The 20,453-nt window shown below is 39.7% G+C and overlaps 1 protein-coding gene across 1 annotated transcript; it reads right to left on the bottom strand.

Annotated features, from left to right (window-relative positions):
* Positions 1-57: 57 nt before the first annotated feature.
* On the bottom strand, positions 58-5,639 carry LOC117425000 (centromere protein N-like). Its single transcript, XM_034041602.3, has 11 exons — positions 5,507-5,639; positions 4,958-5,140; positions 4,667-4,712; positions 4,238-4,297; positions 3,289-3,362; positions 2,775-2,948; positions 2,509-2,610; positions 2,154-2,208; positions 1,837-1,946; positions 1,242-1,365; positions 58-846 (listed from the first exon to the last, which is right to left on the bottom strand). Exons 2-11 carry the CDS (start codon positions 5,126-5,128, stop codon positions 734-736), a joined length of 1,029 nt encoding a protein of 342 aa, XP_033897493.1. The 5' UTR covers positions 5,129-5,140; positions 5,507-5,639; the 3' UTR covers positions 58-733.
* Between the last annotated feature and the right edge of the window lie 14,814 nt (positions 5,640-20,453).

Genomic DNA, 20,453 nt, shown 5'->3' on the forward strand with positions numbered 1-20,453 from the left:
CAAACTACTAGCCAAGTGACCATCGAAGTTTTCATTTATGTACAACAAACACAAAAGGAGAGAATCTTTCTTTTAATTTTTATAACAAAAACAATGTGTTTAATATTATGGCAAATAAAACAGTTTATTCGACACGATTTCAAGGTCCTGTTAAAAAGCTCCAAACCCCACCCTCCAGTATGGGAGCTTGCCTGTGGGCGCAATTGCTGAGCTGTACACAGTGAGTGGGCTGGGATTGATGTTTCAAACTACCTGCAGCGCGGTCAGCTTAGGCAAGTGATGAAGTGAATTGGACAATGTGAATAACATAAAGTGAAATGTCCTATACTTTGAACAAACCCCATATCCCTGAGTAACAATAAATGTCAACAGGAAGGTTTTTTAAATAATTATTCATACAGGAGTTTAATTTTGTGATTAAAATTATGTGTGTAATAATAATTTTAAAAAAACCCCAAAACAAACATCACAATTAAACACTTAAAGTAGTCATACTGTAGCTAATTAAATACTTCTTTAAATGTTACCTGTCAAGCACATCCACTCGCTATGCAAGTCTTGCATTTGCAGTTCTTTTCACATATGAAAATCAGCAGTGAAAGCGCTTGACAGGTAAGATAAATTGATGTATTTCATTAGTTACATCCTCCATAAGGAACCATTCCATCTTGGGGGGGTGGTGCAGCTTATCCATAATTAGGCTCATAAATGTCCAGCATTTGTCTTCAAAAGGTTATGGGCCAGGTGTAGGGGGTACTCCAGGTCCTCTCTCTGAGATTACAAAATGATTTCTTGCTTTTTGTGGTATGGATGAAAGCAGCGGGGACACAGGAGTGCTTGCAACACCTGAAAAGGTCAGAAGAAAAACACATTATAGTACACACCAATTACTATAATAAAATGTACAGAGTACCAAAATAGAGTTACTGACACTGTATTTCCTTCAATACTAGATTACAATAATTGACTGCATATGTCTTTGAATGAACATTTTTTAATATTTACAAGAATATCGTATGACAAGAAACATTTTTATAGAAATGAACACGCAAGAATTATATTGAACACTATCTACACAAGGTTAAAATCAAAATCAGCTATGTATGTATCTCAATATATAGTACAAAATATTGAATGTTTGTGGAATCATTTTTGTGTGAAGATAGTAAATCCTCCTTTAATAAATATACCGTAGTATCAGAATGCAAACACAAATACAATCCATTTAAAAGAGCTCATACCCAGTGTCACTAAAGATTTTAAGGATTCCAGGAAGCTTGGGCTTGAAAACTTGACAGCGCATCTAAAAGGCTCTGGTCTGTTTGTTAATATTCTGTTTTCTGGATCCTTAAACTTGGTTTCAAGCTGTGTAGGGGTGGGGGAAGAAGAGAGAGAGACACACACACACACACACACACACACACACACACACACACACACACAGTAAATCACATTTTGCCAAAGTCAAGCTTTGATCAGTAATACTTTTCCAGATAACTTTCCTGCCCAGCAGAAAGTTCCATGTATCTTAAAATATCATTCTTATAAACAAACATTCATACATCTAATAAAAAGCTGTTTTTAGAATCTGTATTACAAAAAAAAGTAAAACCACCAACTTCAAATCATACATTTGGAAATAAAAGAAAAAACAAACAAACATATTCATGCCTGTACAATACTCTTCCAATCCAATTTCCAGGTAATGAAAGAGTGCAACACTGCATCTAACAGTGATTGTGGCTACTGTATATTCTTAGACACAATATTAAACAGACAAATTCAGGCAAAACATTGAAAAAGCAAACTTGACTCATTTTACTGAAAAAAACAAACCTTAAAAACCGCAGTCTCTAATTTCGGCAAAGGTCCATCTCCAAATGTTTGTGTGGCTACTTCCTTCAAGTCAGCCAGACGTTTTGCATGTTCATGTACAATACCTTGATCTCAAACACAGAACACATATTTATCAGGATAAGTATATTACCAGATATAACTTTCATTAAAATAATAATTAAAATAAATCCTTTCGATTTCAAGGGGACAAGCAAATAAGCTGTAAAATCCACATCACATAACTATACTGTACTAGGAAAAATGTTAAGTGTTACAGAACACCCTGCAAATTTGACAAGAATGCGCATTTTACATACCCCTTTCTGGAGAATTTCTTTCCTGTAGGGGTTTTAGCTGATGAGTCTGAAAAGACTTAAATAAATAAATAAATAAATAAATAAATAAATATCACAAACACAGAGAAACATTTTATTATTTAAATATATAATCTTACACAGCAATCATTTTCTACCTCCCACCACCAGATTTTTAAGCTTCTTTGACCATTAAAATCCAGGACGTAAGATATTTCCCTGACATAGTTTGTCAAATCAAGTAACATTTAAAAACTGCCTGAACATCTTTTCTAGACCTAAAAGAGGTTTTCAAGAACCTGTATGAACCATGCCTATAATGAGGTCTTGCTCGTGTTCTTGGATTTATAAAATATACCTGTTTATATCGTCGCAACACTAAATCCTTCAGTGACTTCAAACAGCGTCCTCTCAGCTGAATCTCTTTGATCTCATCATGTTTAGTTGCAATAACCAGTGCCTGTTCATTAGAAAAGTGTGTATATTTAATGACTTATGAAATCAGCCAAGAAGATCATCATTTTATACACTGGTCATGACTTCAAAAGCAGTAGACACTTTTGCGGTCATCACCAAATCAGTCACATGCAAACATAAATCCATGCAAACTTTACAGACAGTTACCTGAGAAAGCAGTGGTCTGTGTTTAACATTCAAATTGGATATGAACACATAAGGAGTCTGTAACTGGTACACTACATATGTGGGTTTAAATTGGTTGGGCTTTGTAAAATTGTCACCCCAGGCAACACGGATCCATACTGCATCATCTTCACATTTCTTCATACCAATGGATACCTGCAAGGAAACAAGAAGACAACACATAGCACAACTGAAACGGTTTTTCTATCAGCACCATACATGGGTCCTATTCACAAACATTATTAGACATTTTATAGTGTTTGCATCTAGTGGTTAGGGGTTCTGTTTCTCCAGTATTGAGAAACAGTCGAATCAAGTAAATTTGCCTTTACCAGGCAGGGTTATATTGAAAGCATAATTGGATTTCATAACTGGATTTCAGCATAATTGAATAAGGGTTCTCTAGATATATGTAAGTCATGCAGACATGCCTACATCTACCACCACTATATCCATGTGGCCAGGATGCATTAAATAAATAAATTTAAATACTTACATGTCTTAAAAGGTCTTTCAGATTTACTTTGAACTTCTGACTAAATTCTGTCATGTTTAATACAAGGGCATCATCTGTGGAAGGAGTATGAAAACAAACCAAAAAATATAGAACAGTTGCCAACACAATGATTATTATTTTATTTATTTCTTAGCCGACGCCCTTATCCAGGGCGACTTAAAATTGTTACAAGACATCACATTATTTTTATATACAGTTACCCTTTATACAGTTGGGTTTTTTTCACTGGAGCAATCTAGGTAAAGTACTTTGCTCAAGGGTACAGCAGCAGTGTCCCCCACCTGGGATTGAACCCACAACCCTCTGGTCAAGAGTCCGGAGCCCTAACCACTACTCCACACTGCTTCCCAATGATTTCATTAAAAGTACATTAGTTTATATTACAGAACAACTGGACACTGATCCCCCATTGTCTTCTATGAAGGTCAGCTGTTTTGTTAACAAGTTGGGGAACTGCAAATAAAGCACAACTGAGATTAAACTAATTAATAACACCTGTTACCATGGATGCTCAAGCCCTGCTCTCAAATTTAACTCTTTCAGTGGACTAAATTATTATTTCAGTCAAACAAAGATAAATAAATAACTTGTAGTAGAATAGCGACAATAGCATTGCTGTGGAGTGTTCCTTGGTAATAATGGTCACAGGCTTTATTGACTCGGGAATTCCATTATTACACTCACAACACCACAGTAATGCCATTATTCCTTAGAAAAAAAGTAATAGTAACCTATATGCTAACTTTTGTTAAACTTCCATAATGTATATTACTCATACCTACCCTTGTGCTCCCTGCGATATATTATTTTTGTTGTCACTTCACTTCAGGAAATGACATGGTGCAGTTTAAGTCTAGTTTACTTCTAGTTTACATTAGTGTTGCAGAACTGAGCTCATAGACAGAACTGCCTATTACAGTATATTTACCTTCCTGTCCGGAGAACTGATAAACACTCCAGTTTCTCTTATTAGGGTATTCATGGTTGTCTGTAAAAGAAAATATATACATAACTATTTCCTACAATGTTATTGCTGAAAAAGAAATGTCCCCTGATGAAACATATCTGTATGGGGTTTGCTATAAAATGTTATCTGCAAGTTAAAAAATGCCATTTGTAAAAAAGAAAAAAAAAAACACCCCCCCCCCCCCCCCCCCCAGGAAAACCCACTTTTTACATTTGTTTTGCCTCCTGACCTTGAATACAACTGAATCATCTTTCTGCAAGTAAAACACAATAATGGGGTATATAAAGCTTTAAAAACTATTCATCCAAAAGGATCTGATTCTTTGGTAGCCTGTGGACTGTGAGGTTTATTTTTGCCATACAAAAAACACCCATGTCAAGCCATACTCACATATCATGTCCAGTTGTATTACATGTCGAATTCTCATGCCATTTTCCTGTTATTTTTAAGAGGAAAAAATAAATGTTTATTATTTCTAACTTTTACAGACAACAATCTTAAAATAAAGAAACCCCAAAGAGTTATAGGTATTGATATAAATACAGTATTGCAAATTGTAGCCATCACCTTTCATAGAAAGAAGCTGAAAAATAAATGTTGCTGTATCCCTAAGTTCACAAGTAAAGCACAGACGCGCGCACACACATACACAATACAGTTACTCGGAGAAACAGCAATTACCTCACAGAAAGCGAGCACTTTATTGTGTAGGATGTGCTTGGACTGCTGAAAATGTAGATCTTGGAGCTGCTGTGCTGACAAGAATCCCCATTCATTCAGTATACTCTTAAGACTTGAAGATGGGATTCTCTGCAGAGTCTTTTCTAAAAACGGTATGACTGAATCTTCCATGTTTACTTTAGGCTGCAATTGGAAAGAGGTGTCACAAACTCATGTAAACAAACTCAAACACAAATCCCCCCCTTCTATATCGGTAACACATATTATGTTTGGACGTCTTAGCACCTAGCCAGTACCAATGGGATTATGTATCTATATCGAATACGCTGCCATTTGTATTTATTTGTATTTTAACTGACTAACTTTAAATCCCTGCGACTAAACTGCTGGATAATTACACACAATTTCAAATAGGGTAATTGCTTTCGATCTCTAGGATTATAACTTAAACAGTAATAGCAAATGACCATTATCGCGTATAGGCTTTCTTTTTTGTATAAAGAAATAAAGTACATAAATAAACGCAGAGGAAAAACAAACGACACTTACCTTCTCTCCCCGCCAACCCGCAGTTGCTTGAATAAGCCAATCAGAAAAGACAGAGTACCACGAGGGCGTCCCTTTGGTTTCTGGGAAATGTAGGCCAGGGAGCCTTGTTTCTAGGATGGCTCCTGAAAGTTGGAGTTGAAGCATTTATCACCACCTTGTGGTCATTCACGAGCGCTGCGTTTACACAGCGGTAACTAGGGTGACGTCTGTTGGAGCGGGTGTTTATTTTATATACTTGTAGTAGGTTTATGTAACTAAAATACTATCTACAGTAATCCAGCCACAAATATTTATATATAAAAATACATATAGCACATTTAGTTATAGGAAGTGTTTTTCTTAACTTAAAGTCTGTTTTACAAAGTCATCACTAAACAAATACTACCCCTTTAATTATTTATTTATGTGTGGTACATTTCCCATTTAATTCTGCAGCAAGTATGTTAAAATTACACTGCCATCTCTGCCCTTTCTCAAATACGAATTATTTTAGAAGGAAAAATCAGCCTTTTAAGTGTTCAGCCGAATGTCACTCAATTGTAAAACTTCCGTAAGTGTGGCGTTGTTGCACAACGTGGAAAGTAAGTATCACTGTGTAACTTGTCATTTTAAATTGTGATCACCTGACGGGACGTTGCGATTGTGTTAATGTCATTTTACCGCCATGTCAGCGACACAATGCCACAGGATAGCTGCCAAGGTCAGAATGCTAACAGAACTGCTTTTATTGGGAAATAAAAAAGGGAAAGGGTTACTATTTCAACCAAGACCTAGAGATGAACTGTGCCATCAAACAATCCCTTCGACTTTCCACATGGCTAGTTGCCAAGAAGGTTGCTGCTTGCATAGGTACTATGCAGGGCACTAGTGAGGTAGCAGCATGTTATTTTTGGTTTAAAAAGTTAAGGATGAATGATAGAATTCATGATGAGAATTAATTTAGACTGTTAATTTATTTATTGTATTATTATTATCATCTCAACAGTTAAAAGTAAAACTAGCAGCTGTTACTAACATTTATGGCTGATGACAATGTCATAAAAGCAGCAGATTTGAAGCTTTGATTAGGAAATTATTATGTAACGCTTTTGACAGAGGACACAGAACATTAAATTACATACCTGGTGCCTCTCTGGAAAACAGCTGGGAGTTCTTTCCTATAAGCACAGGAGAAGTATGGAATATATATTAGTGAGAGCTACAGTATTGATGCATGATTTCCCAACAGTAATGTAAAAAGCACTTTTGCAAAAGAAATAGAGAGCATCACAATAGGTTCAAACCTAATTTAATTTAGCAAGAGATAGCTTTATAGTGTTCCTTTAAATAATGCAGGCTGTGACTGTAAGTATATTCTGAGTACTAATTGTATATTCCCAAGTTGTTACTGATGGCTCTAGATGTTTCCAGTAATAACAGAACACGTTTGGTACTAGACTGATTTGGTGCATTTCACATTGATGATTGATTAATGTGATTCTAAAGTTAGTTCAGGAACTTCTGTTCTTGAATATTGCTAACAACATGTTTGGATTTGCACAACAGTAGTTTTATGTTGTGCTAATGTTACTGTTTACTGACTCCAAGTAGTTAATTTGAGCTGCTTTGTATTGTTAACTTGCCAAATTAATTTATTTGGACACTCTTTGGGCAAAATCTATGTGTGCCCTGTGACCTGCAACCTAAGATGGCTGCCATATTGTGGTCATGTAATCATTTTAAAAGCAGTGTTAAAATGGAATTAGAACTTATCAATTATACAATTGCATTATTCATTGTAAATAAAACAATCTTCTAAAGCTGTATATGTCTAAAGCTGTATACTGTTATTCATCATGTTGGATGAATCTAGATATTTTAAAAACCTTGAAATCAATATGTAAATCACTGGCATTCTGGATTTGGAGGCTGGTGATTTTCATACTTTGTAAATATGGTTCCAACTAATTATGAACATATCTTAGAGTATTTATTGTACGTATGCAATTTCTTAAAATTTAAAAGCCATAATTAAACGATTGCTAGCCGTAACTATGAAAACTGGCAGTAATTCATACGTCATTGAATCAGCAATTAAAACCAAGGCAAGTTTGAAGCCCGGGCTACATTAATGGTGTTATTTAAGATTCAGAAGCTGAGCCAAAACCAAACACGAGCAAATTGTCTTGGTACTTGATGAACACAGCTCTGTTAATGGCAGTGTTACAGTACCTCATTATTGTGTTCGAACTGTCCCAATTGAAAACGTAGCCGGAGAGAGTTTGTTATTGTAATTGAATACATCCTTCCTTCCTTTGTGTAATTACATTACGTATTTTAACCTACAGCAAAACATTCCGAGATTTTTTGGAACATGTGATGACATTGATCGAGCAATGTGGCAGTATTTGAAGAAGGAGGCAAGGCAAAAATTAGCTTACATAACTTTTTATTTTATTTTACAATAGTGTTCTAATACAAAGGCCTTCCTCTCAAAACTTGAATTCATTGCTCAGGAATGATTTAAAAAATGGTTTATTAAGTAAAATATAGTATAGTGTCAGACAGCACCCAATGCCTTTATCAGTGTTGTGTTTTAATTAAAGCACAATACAGTACTGTATATACAGGAGGGGGGTTTAGTTTGGGATTTAAGCAATACAACTGAAAATGGTTTGTATTTGTTACATGATCATTTGTAGAAGTGTGTTCATTTATTTAAAGTGATTGTAGCTAGAACTCTAGATTTTAGAAAACATGTTTGTTTTAAAACAGTATATCTGTTTCAACACAAGGTTAAAAAAAATCTCAGTTTGCAGGCCTTGTTTTTAAATAGCTTTGCACTTCCATGGTCATTGCACCTGGAGAGTAAAGAAATTATTCCCACCCCTTCAGGGCCTTCTTTCCTGTCAGTAACCAACCAGCTGCTTCCCCTATTGACTGACACGCCTTGCACCAAGCAACATGCTTGTCCTCAGAGACACTGCAAGTGTAAGCAAGTGTAACATTTTGTGGATGGCGATGCAAGCAAACTGACAGCTTTCTTTTACCTAGTTTTGTACCCGATGCCATTTAAAAAAAAAAAAAAAAAGTGAGGTATGTTTCTTTTGAAACTGCTCATTTGAGACCTATATTGAGAGTGATGGTGCACACCAGGTAATATATATGAAATTGTTTTGGAGGGGGTTAATATGAAAGAGGATTGAATAAAAAAAAAACACACACACAATTTCTTAGTCAATCCAATTTAAAAAGATCAACAAACAGACATGTAATTTCAGAAAATAGTACAAGGAAAAACATGCAAAATTAGATTAAAATGAAACACGGTAAGTATTGCCCTGTGGCAGAGCAGGGCTCTGCCTTTGGAAATACTGGCAGGGATGGAGTTAAATTCTCCTCCCTGCCCAGGTTGATTGCGTCAGGTGGGAGCAAACAACCAATTAATTATTTAATTAAGCACTCAGCCACTTGGCATAAAAGGAGGCCTCAGCCTCCCATTTGGGGGAGAGAGTTCTAGAAGGAGAGGAAGAAAGAGTGTTTTTGTGTGTGCTGTTTTTCTGTTTGTTTTTGACCAGTGAAGGCAATGCCCAGCCTGGAAGCCGTATTTTTTTTGTGTGTGTGTTTTTTGAGTTCTGTGAATTTTTTTTGAAAAAAATGGGCAGACGAAGCAGGCAGCGGCAGCAGTGACAGCAGCATCAAAAGCTCTTGGTGCGGGAAGGAGGACCATCGTTTGAGATCCTGCCCAGAGGTGTCACCAGCGGACTGGTGTGGGCGCTGTGAGGTCTACGGCCACAACTGGTCAGGATGCTCCTACGCCCTGGCCCAGGAGGAGGCAGATGACGACTGGGAGTTGTTTTTAAAAAGTCTTGGGGCAGAGTTGTGCACTGGCTGTGGGGCATATGGGCACACAGTGGCCATCTGCCCCACCCAAACAGAGGGGAGCAGAAGGAGTCAGAGAGGAAGGAAGACATGGGAGGAAGAGGAGTGGTTCACCCAGTGCATGCAGTACGGGCATAAGGAGCACCACTGCCCGGAGGTGTTATAGGACACAGACCTGGAGTGGGAGGAGCCCGAATGTCCTGCGCCTGAGTGGGAGGAGCCCGAATGTCCTGTGCCTGAGTGGGAGGAGCCCGAATGTCCTGCGCCTGAGTGGGAGGAGCCCGAATGTCCAGAACCCAAGAGGGGGGAGTCGGTGCGTCCAGAACCCAAGAGGGGGGAGTCGGTGCGTCCAGAACCCAAGAGGGGGGAGTCGGTGCGTCCAGAGCCCAAGAAGGGGGAGTCGGTGCATCCAGAGCCCAAGAGGGGGGAGTCGGTGCGTCCAGAGCCCAAGAGGGGGGAGTCGGTGCGTCCAGAGCCCAAGAGGGGGAAGGCCGAATGTCCACAGTCCAGGTGTCCACCAGCAGAGGGAGAGTTCCTGCTGGTTTTGCCTCCATCACCGTCACCAGCAGAGGGAGCATGCCTGCTGGTTCCTCTGCTGCTGCCGTCCCGAGAGCCAGAAGAGGTGGAGCTGCCGTCCCGAGAGCCAGAGGGCGTGGAGCTGCCGTCCCGAGAGCCAGAGGGCGTGGAGCTGCCATCCCGAGAGCCAGAGGGCGTGGAGCTGCCGTCCCGAGAGCCAGAAGGGGAGGAGCCACAGACCCGAGAGCCAGAAGGGGAGAAGGCTGAAGCCCCTCAGCAGCATGTGCAAAGCTCAGGGGAGGCGCACCCGAGTGCGACGGCAGGAGGTGCCAGCCCGACTTCAGAGGCCACTAGAATGGCCACAGCCACCACCGCCAATGCAGTGTCTGGAACCGTTGACATTGGAGGAGCTAGAACTGCCGTTGCCAGAGTGGCCGCTGTCTCCGCCTGCTGTTCCAGAGGGTCCTCCTGCTGTTCCTGAGGGTCCACCGTCTCCACCTGTTGTTCCAGAGGGTCCGCTTGCTGTTCGTGAGGGGTCGCCGTTCCCGCCTCCGCCAGCAGAGGCAGACGAGCCACCGTTCCCGCCTCCGCCAGCAGAGGGAGATGGGCTGTTGTTCCCGCCTCCGCCACCAGAGGGAGACGGGCCGCCGTTCCCGCCTCCGCCACCAGAGGGAGACGGGCCGCCGTTCCTGCCTCCGCCACTAGAGGTGCCACCATCACTGCTCCTGCTGGAGGGTCCAGGTTCCCTACCAGCGTTCATGTGCTTGGAAGGTCCGGGGTCCCTGCTATTGAAGGAAGCTTGGGGGATCCGACATCAACCCCGCCTACCACCGCCCGCTGAAATAGCCCACCCAAAGGACATAAGGGGACTCTTGGGGGGAGGGCTTTGGAAATACTGGCAGGGATGGAGTTAAATTCTCCTCCCTGCCCAGGTTGATTGCATCAGGTGGGAGCAACCAACCAATTAATTATTCAATTAAGCACTCAGCCTCCCATTTGGGGGAGAGAGTTATAGAAGAAAAAGAAAGAGAAAGAAAGAAAGAAAGAAAGAAAGAAAGAAAGAAAGAAAGAAAGAAAGAAAGGAGTGTTTTTGTGTGTGCTGTTTTTCTGTTTGTTTTTGACCAGTGAAGGCACTGCCCAGCCTGGAAGCCGTATTTTTTGTAAGTTTTGTTTTGTGCTTATTGTCTATTATTTCTGTTTAAAATATTTTTGTTTGGCCCTTGTGCCGGTTTATTTTGTGTTTTTGTTTATTAAAAAACCTTTATTTTGAACTTTCAAACTGTCTCTGAGTCTCAACCTCGGTCATCCTTGTCACATGCCCCTTTTGATTTTGTTGCTGAATATATATGTAGCAAGCTTTTATATAAAAACAATACTGGTTCATTAACATTGATCACTGGAAATCCAAGCCCAACTGCAGTAGAACTTAAATCAGTTTAAAGTTGTAGAATGATGTGAAATTCAACTCCTGTTGAAAATCCAGAAAGAACATTTTGTATTTAGAACAAGGAATGTTATACTTCTGCCCTTTTTGTCATTCAGTATACACATTACCTACTTTGTTTATCTTCTAGTACCAAATGAAGAGAGCCAAGTGCTAAGCACACGCTGAAGAAGAGCAACATAAACTGACCCATCCTCCAAAACAAGATGACAACTAAGTTGTGGTTTTGTATGATTGCCAGGCTCGCTGCTGGCAGGACTATTATCGTACTTCATCAGGACACTTGGCTCAAGATCCAAGATGCTGGGGACTGGGATGTAAATGTAGTTTTTTAAACTTCAAGCCATCTGGATACAGAAAGCTTTTCTTGACAGATAGATGTGTTGTTTTTAAAATAAGGAACAATAACAAGTCAAATAAAGTGCTAGTTTTATTGACAGCGCTGTTGTCAATAAAACTGTTTTAAAATATATCTCAGCCAGAAGCTTGTTAATAATAGGCTGCTAAAGAAGATTACACTGGAGCTTTATCAAATCAATACTTTTGTTTCACCATGTATCTCACAAATCAATAGATTGGCTGTCATAAGGTGTGTACTTTTAATTCAAAGCTTATTATTTTGTTCTCTAACTATAAGTTATTAGATATTGTAATCTGTGTCTACTTGCACTGGAATTCAATAATAGTATTTTTCAAGGCTACTTGTATTTTCAGTTAAATACAGAAAAACAATATTAAAAAAATGACCATTTAATTTAAATAAATAATTACTTGGTGATATTTATGTTTTATAATATGGAATTTTATACAGGCAATGAAAACACTGAAGGCTGGGTGGATGTCATCACAGTGCATAGATCGGTAACCAGTTGTGTTTGTCTTTTCTATTGATCACACTTTATCACAGGTGCCATCAAATGGATTAAAGTTAGACAATTATAATAAGGCTTTAGCTTATGTGGTTAATATGTTGAGTAAAGTAATACTATGTATGAACAGTAGTAATACTTTTTTTTTTTTTTTTAATTAAGAAGGTGGACAGTTGCACTGTATTATACTCTATCCATTACATTTTCATCTGGGGTACAATCCCATCAATCCTAAATTAGTTTTAAAACTACTGTGCTGTCCTCACAGGGGATAGCTATTGATCATCTCAAGACCATGTCGGAACACGAAGTTCATTGTAATGTTACACTCATTTAATCCACTATCTGATACCAAACTGAGGTTTGGTTTAACCCCAGTTAGACCATTATAATTTTCTACATTTCTGTAAGTCTTCAACATTCTAAACACTTGAGCAATTTAATTTGTTTTAAGAGACCCACATTCTGGTTTATTTTATAAATGTTTTAAACCAGTCATATGATATATTGCCCTGTGTGTGTGTGTGTGTGTGTTTTAATAAAATGTATAGGCTACTCAGTCTTTTATTACAGCAGCAAAGTCTCAAACGAACAACTACTCTATAACCTCTTAATGCTTTTATCAATGAAATTGTGAACGTACTGAAGACTATTTAGGAGCAGACCAGTAGACAGCAGCCACGTACAAACTCCCACACTTGTTCCAGTTGCATCATACTAATTGATTTTTATAATGTATCAATTTTCATAAACATACATTCAGATGTGATAAAACACACACACATACACACACACAACAGAATATAAAAATTGTACAATTAAAAAAAAAAACTCTGCTCCTCCAATCAAAAAAAATATCTGAAATATTAACATTCGGGGTGAAGCAAGCAGGCCTTATACAAGAAAAAAACACAGTAAAACCTCTAGAGGCATGGGCTTATTAAAAAGTAGTTTTTTTTGACAACTCATGGTTATAATTAGTAGGTTGAAATTGAGCCCACGAGTCTTTCATAAGCATTTTTTTAAAATTTTATTTTACAAAATGAAAAAAAAGCTTTGCAGATTCACTAACTTTCAGCCAACAAATACACCAAATAAGGAGGTTAAAGAATCCCCTCAAAGGGGTCCCCGAGTGGCTCACCTGGTAAAAGTACGCTGCAGTGTTTCTATTCCAAATCCATTATATTCTGAACAGGTATTACAATGAGAAGCTGTTTTCCAAAGGCAAATATTGAACACACAACCTGGAATACTCTGATTCACTTCAGAGCAGAAAAGAAATGCATTTTAATCCCCCCCCCCCCCCCCCCCCCGTTCACAATCAATATGTATTTCCTTGGTGATTGTTGTTGATTGGTTAAATAAATACAGGGAAGTATATCTTCAATCTAGTGTTCAGAATATTCACAGATTCAGAATTCCACCGTCATATAAATGCACTAAGGTTACACATATTACAGCGGAGTTAAATACACCATTTTAAATATTCATTCATTAGACATAACTCAGAACATGGGACTAGAAGGTAAAATATAACTATGCATCAGCTGCACTTACAACAACGTTCACCCGAAAGACTGAGCACAAGGAGGCTGAGTGACTTGCTCAGGGTCACACAGTGAGTCAGTGAGTGAGATGGGATTTGACTACATTTGACCCATAGCATTTCTTTAGGCTACTACCCACATTGATTATTTTTATTTAACAAAACATTGCTGTCACATTATATCAGTTTCTATTTCTATATGAAAATGCTGTACAGGGGAGCATAAACTTTTGCGCATCAGTCAAATTTAAAGATTTGTATGACGAAACTCCATGTTATTTATGAAGTAGCTACCCTACCTCATACATGCTACTGGAAGCAGTTTATCAGAAAGCATTTTATTTTTTCAGAATTATTTCACATTCAGTATAAAGGTATGGTGTGATGAACCCCAACACTTAAATAAGACAGATTCTTGTTTGTGTCCCACAGGATAAAAGGTGACTCATTAGCAACAACAGTTAAAGCCAGTTCCTTAGTGCCCATCTTGTTACCAAGAGAAATCTTCACTTTTACACACCTGTTCTCTTCGGCTCTCCTTACACTGCTTCTCTAAGCACCAACTAATATGACTTCAGGGTTCCTCATAAGAGTGGTAAAGCTGTGTGGCTGTTCTCTGGCTGCTGACTGTTTCAGAGACATTGGTAATAAAAACCACTGCTTGGAGCCATTCAGTGATTCTCCAGTTATCTAGAAAACACATTGTGATGGAAAAAGACAGACATTCACAAAGACCCCTGTGGTTAATATGAATACTATTCCCACAGGTTAGTAAATGTTCCAGCAGAAAATAAGCAAAATCTTTCTGTTGGCCACCAACTGTAATAATAAAAAAACAAAACACATTATGGTTCATAAATACCAGAAAGTAAATTAGTAGCAGATTAATTGTTTTCAAAGTGAATATAGAAGCAAAGATAAGAGTTGTCTCTAGTATCTCAAAGGATAATTTAATATAATAGACTAAGGCATGCAGACTTTGAGCTTTCTAGATATATTTTTAAAAGTGAAAATACATGTTTGCTAGTTTTTTATGTGCTGGTGTGGACTGACTACCCCATTAGGGCACTCTATATTTATTAAAATGTGCATTATCAGTGTGGATTTGCACGTGTTATGATAAAAAGTACCTTGTGTTTTTTAGAAATAAAACCATAACGTTCATGCTAAGAAGCACAATGTCTTCCGTGGGCACGGGCTCCATATTTGCCAGGTTGTAAACATTAAATACAGTGCATGGTGGGATAATGTTATATTAAGTCCCACAGTCCATCGCGCTGCTAGGAACTGTAACCAAATTATTTTAATAGTGTTTGTACGCATTAAGCCCGACTAAACATGAAACGGTACTTTAGTGTGGATGCTTTGAGCTGGATTAATTAAAATGTTTTTGAGTACAGTTCTCGAAATCGGTTATTGAGTGTGGACTGGGCCTTTGAAACTGAGTGCAATTTATAACATCCTTAATAGGTTTGTAGTCAAAACTTCAGAACAGCAGTATCAAAAATGTGTTTATGAGTACCTTCATAAATGCACAAAGATGAAAACGTGCCAATTGTTTAAAATCCTGCTTAACCTCAGTCATTAAATTAACAACCCCTACCTGTGCTGGCAGATGTGATAATTGCTTCAATTTAGCTTGCTAATAACAAAAGTATTTAAAATTGGCTCTCTGGGCACTTTCTATTTAGTTCTAATTACAGAAGCTTGACCTTTTACTGAGAGAGCGCCCCAGAAGCCCTCAATTGTAGAGTTCAGTTACAGTATTCTGCTAAAAGAAGATTAGTCAACGTCTACCTAAACGATTCTATGCCAGGAAATGTTAATGGTTTGTTACTTGAAGAACAAAATAAATTGATTTGAATTAAAACTAAAATAAATGTAGAAAATATATATTGATCCAGTTTCTACACTGCCTGTCAAAAGTCAAAGCAAACATTAGCAGAACGATAGGTTACGAATGTAACCCCGGTTCCCTGAAAGAGAAGATGACCGGGGTTACAATCGTTCCCTTTCAATTCGAAGATGACCGCCAATGACACTTTTGGGAAAGCATACCAGAGCCGTCGTGAGGGAGAATGAGCGGACAGCATCTGAAGGACATCTCACTAACGCCATCTAGTGTTGGTGGTGTGAGCGTGCAACCTCAAGGACCCTGGTGCCTATTAAAGGCATAGAGGGATCTACGACATTAAGTCGGTAGAACCTGGTAAATGTATGCGGGGTAGTCCAGCTAGCCGCAGTACATATATCAGTTAACGAGGCACCTCTGAAGAGGGCCCATGACGTAGCCACACCTCTGGTTGAGTGTGTGGCCACCCTCCCAGGTGGGGGTAGGACGGCATTAGTATACGCAGTCAAAACTGTGTCCACAATCCAATGGGATAGTCGCTGCTTAGAGAGGGCTTGACCTCGGGTCTGTTCGCAATGGCAAACAAACAGCTAGTCGGACTAATGCAGAGCTCTCGTTCTACCCACATAGCATCTCAAAGCCCGAACTGGAAAGCCTCTAGTTCCACTGATTGATTCAAGTGAAACGCTGTAATCACCTTAGGGAGGAAAGCAGGGTTCATGCGCAATGATACCCTGTTTCCATGGTCCCAAACGCACAAACAGGAATTTTGCACGGTGGAGATGATAGCTAACAGAAAGGCTGTCTTCATAGATATTTCAGCTCTATGGTATCTATGGGCTCAAACGGGACCTTAGTGAGAGCCTCCAGTACCTCCAGCATAGGAGGACGTAACCACAGAGCACCGTTTAGAAAATGGGTCCCCAGTATATGAGCGCCCGGGGATACTGAGTCAATGGGAACATGGCAAGCAGATCTGGCTGCTAGGTACACTTACAACGTAGAGGGGGATTTACCCGCCTCTAGTATTACTGAGCTCTTTATATCAGAGCTGTCGATAGGCCCCTTCCTGGGGTGACGCACTCAGTTCTGCCCACTGAGGGACTAAAACTGTCATCCTGAGGAAGCCATTTCTTTTTCTGCTTCTCAAGATGGTACAGTAAGACCTCTGTGTTTAGCTGAGCGTGTTGATAGAAAAGAGCTTCTTCAGTCAACTGCAGTTCACCTGCATTTGTGCTGAAAGCCAGCTTGCTGCTTTCCTGTAAACAGCAACTCCAAAAAATCAAGTTCCTTTTCTGTCCTTCAACAGCCTGCTTGTGTTGCAGGCTGCCTTCTTTGTTGCTGTCTGTAGTGTGTGAGCGACTGCCTGCACAGTACTATTCGCATGTGTGTGTGTTTTTCGCTTTCTAAAAACTACACTCTTGGGAGAATACAGTTCCTCCACAGAGCTAGGCCTTGCCACATCCCCGCTGTCAAGTGATTCCACCAGCCACCATCTGGCAGCTGGATTGGGCCTTGTTTGTTTGGCTGCCGCTGCGCATCCCCCGTCTGTGTATTAGACTGCACAACCCTGCTTGTCTGTGGATTAGCTGCAGCGCTGTTATTAACAACAGCCAACCAGCCGTGTGTTCCTCCACCGGGCTCTGTTTCCATACATCCAGCTGTAGAGTAGACCTCGCCGGCTGCGTAGGCCCACCCAACTTGGTGAGTTGGGACTCCACAACAAACAAACAAACAAACAAACAAACAAACAACAGTGTGTTCTCCCCCAACTGTTTTCTACCGTGTTTTTTGCCGTTTGCTTTTCAGTTCGCCCGCCGCGGCTTCAGCCCTTGTGTCTCCCTGGTGTATGCTACGCGATGACCAGGTGTGTGACCAGCTCTTACAAGGCCAGCCCTGGGAGATCCCCCTTCGCCTGGATCTCCTCAGGTCAGACGAGAGGCAATCTTTGGCACCCGGAACCGGGCAGGTTCCAGCTATGGGTCTGGCCCCTGAAAGGAACTGCTGGTTAACCCTAGGACTATCAGACGTGATTGTGGGTACTTTGCAGAATGCAGATTCCACTAGGTCGTTGTACACCTACAAGTGGAAGTATTTCCAGAATTGGTGTCTGATGAAGGGTCATGACCCAATCTCTTGCCCCATGCCAGTTATCTTACAGTTTCTGCAAGAACTGCTTGATGCTGACAGGTCGCCTTCCACTTTGAAGGTGTATTTAGCATCTATTTCTGCGTGCCATGCCCCCATAGATTCGGTATCTCCGGGTGTGCATTTTTTGGCTACCCGGCGCACAGTGATTATGTCCTCCCTGAATGAAGCCTTGATATTGTACTGGAGGCTCTCACGAAGGCCCCGTTTGAGTCTGTATACTCCATAGAGTTGAAGTATCTGTCTATGAAGAAGCCTTCCTCGTGGCGATCACCTCCACAAAGTGGGTCAGTGAGTTGCAGGTGCTGTCGGTGCACAGCACCTGCGTGCGTATTTGGGACGATGGCAGCAGGGTGTCACTGCGTACAAACCCTGCTTTCCTCCCCAAGATGATCACAGCCTTCCACGTTAAATCAGTCTGTGGAACTGGAGTCCTTCCATCCATCCCCGTTTTCTTCAGAGGAAGATAAGAGATTGAATTTCCTCTGCCCAGTGAGGGCATCGAGATGCTACATGGATAGGACAAGAGCTCTGCGTTGACTCTGTCAAAGCAGCGACTGTCGCATTGGATTGCTGAAACGGTCGCTAAGGCTTATTACACTGCGGGCTTACTCCCAACTGGGAGAGTAGCCGCACATTCTACTAGAGGGTTGGCTACATCTTGGGCCCTCTTCAGAGGGGCCTTACTGTCTGATATATGTACGGCGGCTAGCTGCCTCAATGTGGTAGATCCTTCCTTGCCTTCAATAGGCACAAGGGTCATAGAGGCTGCACGCTCAACCGCTAACCTTCGGTTATTACCCTTTGTGTCTTTGGAGAAAATATGATCGATCGCGATTTAGCTTCAGAATCGCACATTAAACGAAAGGCTACTACAGAGGCTGCTGAACGTAAAATAAATAAACAGCTTTCAGAAAACAAACTGGAAAGTCAGCGCAGACAAAAAGTATTCCTGTTGTTTGTAGCCAAGTTAAATCAGTACTACAGGTACGATCCAGCACAGCCACCTCGCTTCAAACAACCTGCCGCTTACTTTTGAAGCAGTTAGAATTTTAGACCCGAATTAGGCACGTTTTCTTTGTTTTGACTTATGTACTGGGGAATGTTGTTGCATGCTTGCCTTTAACAAATGACAGCACTCTGTTTTAGTAAGAAAGTAAGAACCACTATTTTTAGGCTTTTATAGTGCGATTAAATATTGTCTACTTAGGTTTATTTAATGTTTAAACAGGTCCACGAAATCCTAATTTTATTCCACAACCTACCCGCGAAAAATATGTAAATTTACCGCGATTTAAGTAGACCCTTAATTATAAAGCACAGTATTACAAACTCACTCATTCATTGACTTCTCGTCAACCTACGTCTAATACTATCAATACTAATACTACATGCATTGAGATAATAACACTAAACATCCCTTTATTTATAGTGGAAACATGGGGCACATAGGAATGTAAAGCAATGCAAGGCTTCAGGCAGTCAACTCTTTAAAATACACCTGTGGATCTCTTGATAGGCAGGAAACTCCTGGCAACCATGAACAAAAGTAAAAGCAGAGATTGTACTAGGGAGGTAACTCCCACATTCATGTCAAATGGCTATTAGGTAAGTAGTAACGTTTGCCAGAGTTGTCCTGACTAAATGATCACTGTAAAGACAGGACTCGTTTTAAAAAAAGTTAAATATTTTTAGCAGTTTGTCTTTCATTTAAAATGGTGCAATTGCATTTTGGCATTAAGACCTTGATAAATCTCTCCCATAGTGCCTTTGAGGAAATGTAATTAACTCACTAGCTAATCCAATTCAGAGAATAGGGATGTTTGATGACTTTCGGGGGAGTCTATTGGCAGAGCTGGTTAAGAGAACAAACAAGAAAGAAGGAGAGAATATTGGCATGTTTTCACATACCAGCCATATTGCAATTTTCATAAAGATTCTATCTAATACAGTTTCAACTTCTCTGGTCCTGTGGTCAATACCACAGTGTTCTTCCATTTCCATTTTAATAAAATGCAGTGCCGTTGCAACTGTGACAGATACTTTTTTTTTTTTTTTTTTTTTCAAGTTCATGTTACAACCACATAAACACATTTTTGGTCAGAACTATCACGAATGTGTATGATATGAATTATGGCATTCCAAAACCAGTCCCATAGTAGCATTACATATAACATTGTCATTAGCTTTTAAAGTGCAGCTAATGTAACAGTCACTTCTTTCAGTTTCAGCTAAAAGGCTTGTCACATTTGATATATGGTAACTCATACAGAATCGTGTATAATTAAACGCATGGTTGTGATTCAATCTATCTTCATATTACAGAACTAAAAGCAAGAGGTCAGAAGGACAACATATGGTTTTTAAAAGCCACTGAATATCGAAGCAATTCTAATTAATTCCATATAGTTTTATTCAAAGCAGATTTCTTCACAATGTATAAATACTGCATATTCTTAACACACATGAAAAATACAACTTCTAAGGCACCCAGAAATGTGTTCATAGACTAGTTACAAGAGCATCAACTAACATACTGTACACACTTGAATTGACAGTGTTCATCACAGAGGAGTAACAGGGTTGGTTTAAATATCACAAAAATATATACAAACACTGTGATACAGGGGTGCCTCTACCCTTAGAATATTAAAGAAAACCCTCTACACAGGTACCGTATGTTAGAAGTGACTTTTTTGTTTTTGTGTGCA

This window comes from Acipenser ruthenus, chromosome 20 (assembly GCF_902713425.1).
Source record: "Acipenser ruthenus chromosome 20, fAciRut3.2 maternal haplotype, whole genome shotgun sequence".
Taxonomy (NCBI): Eukaryota; Metazoa; Chordata; class Actinopteri; order Acipenseriformes; family Acipenseridae; genus Acipenser; species Acipenser ruthenus.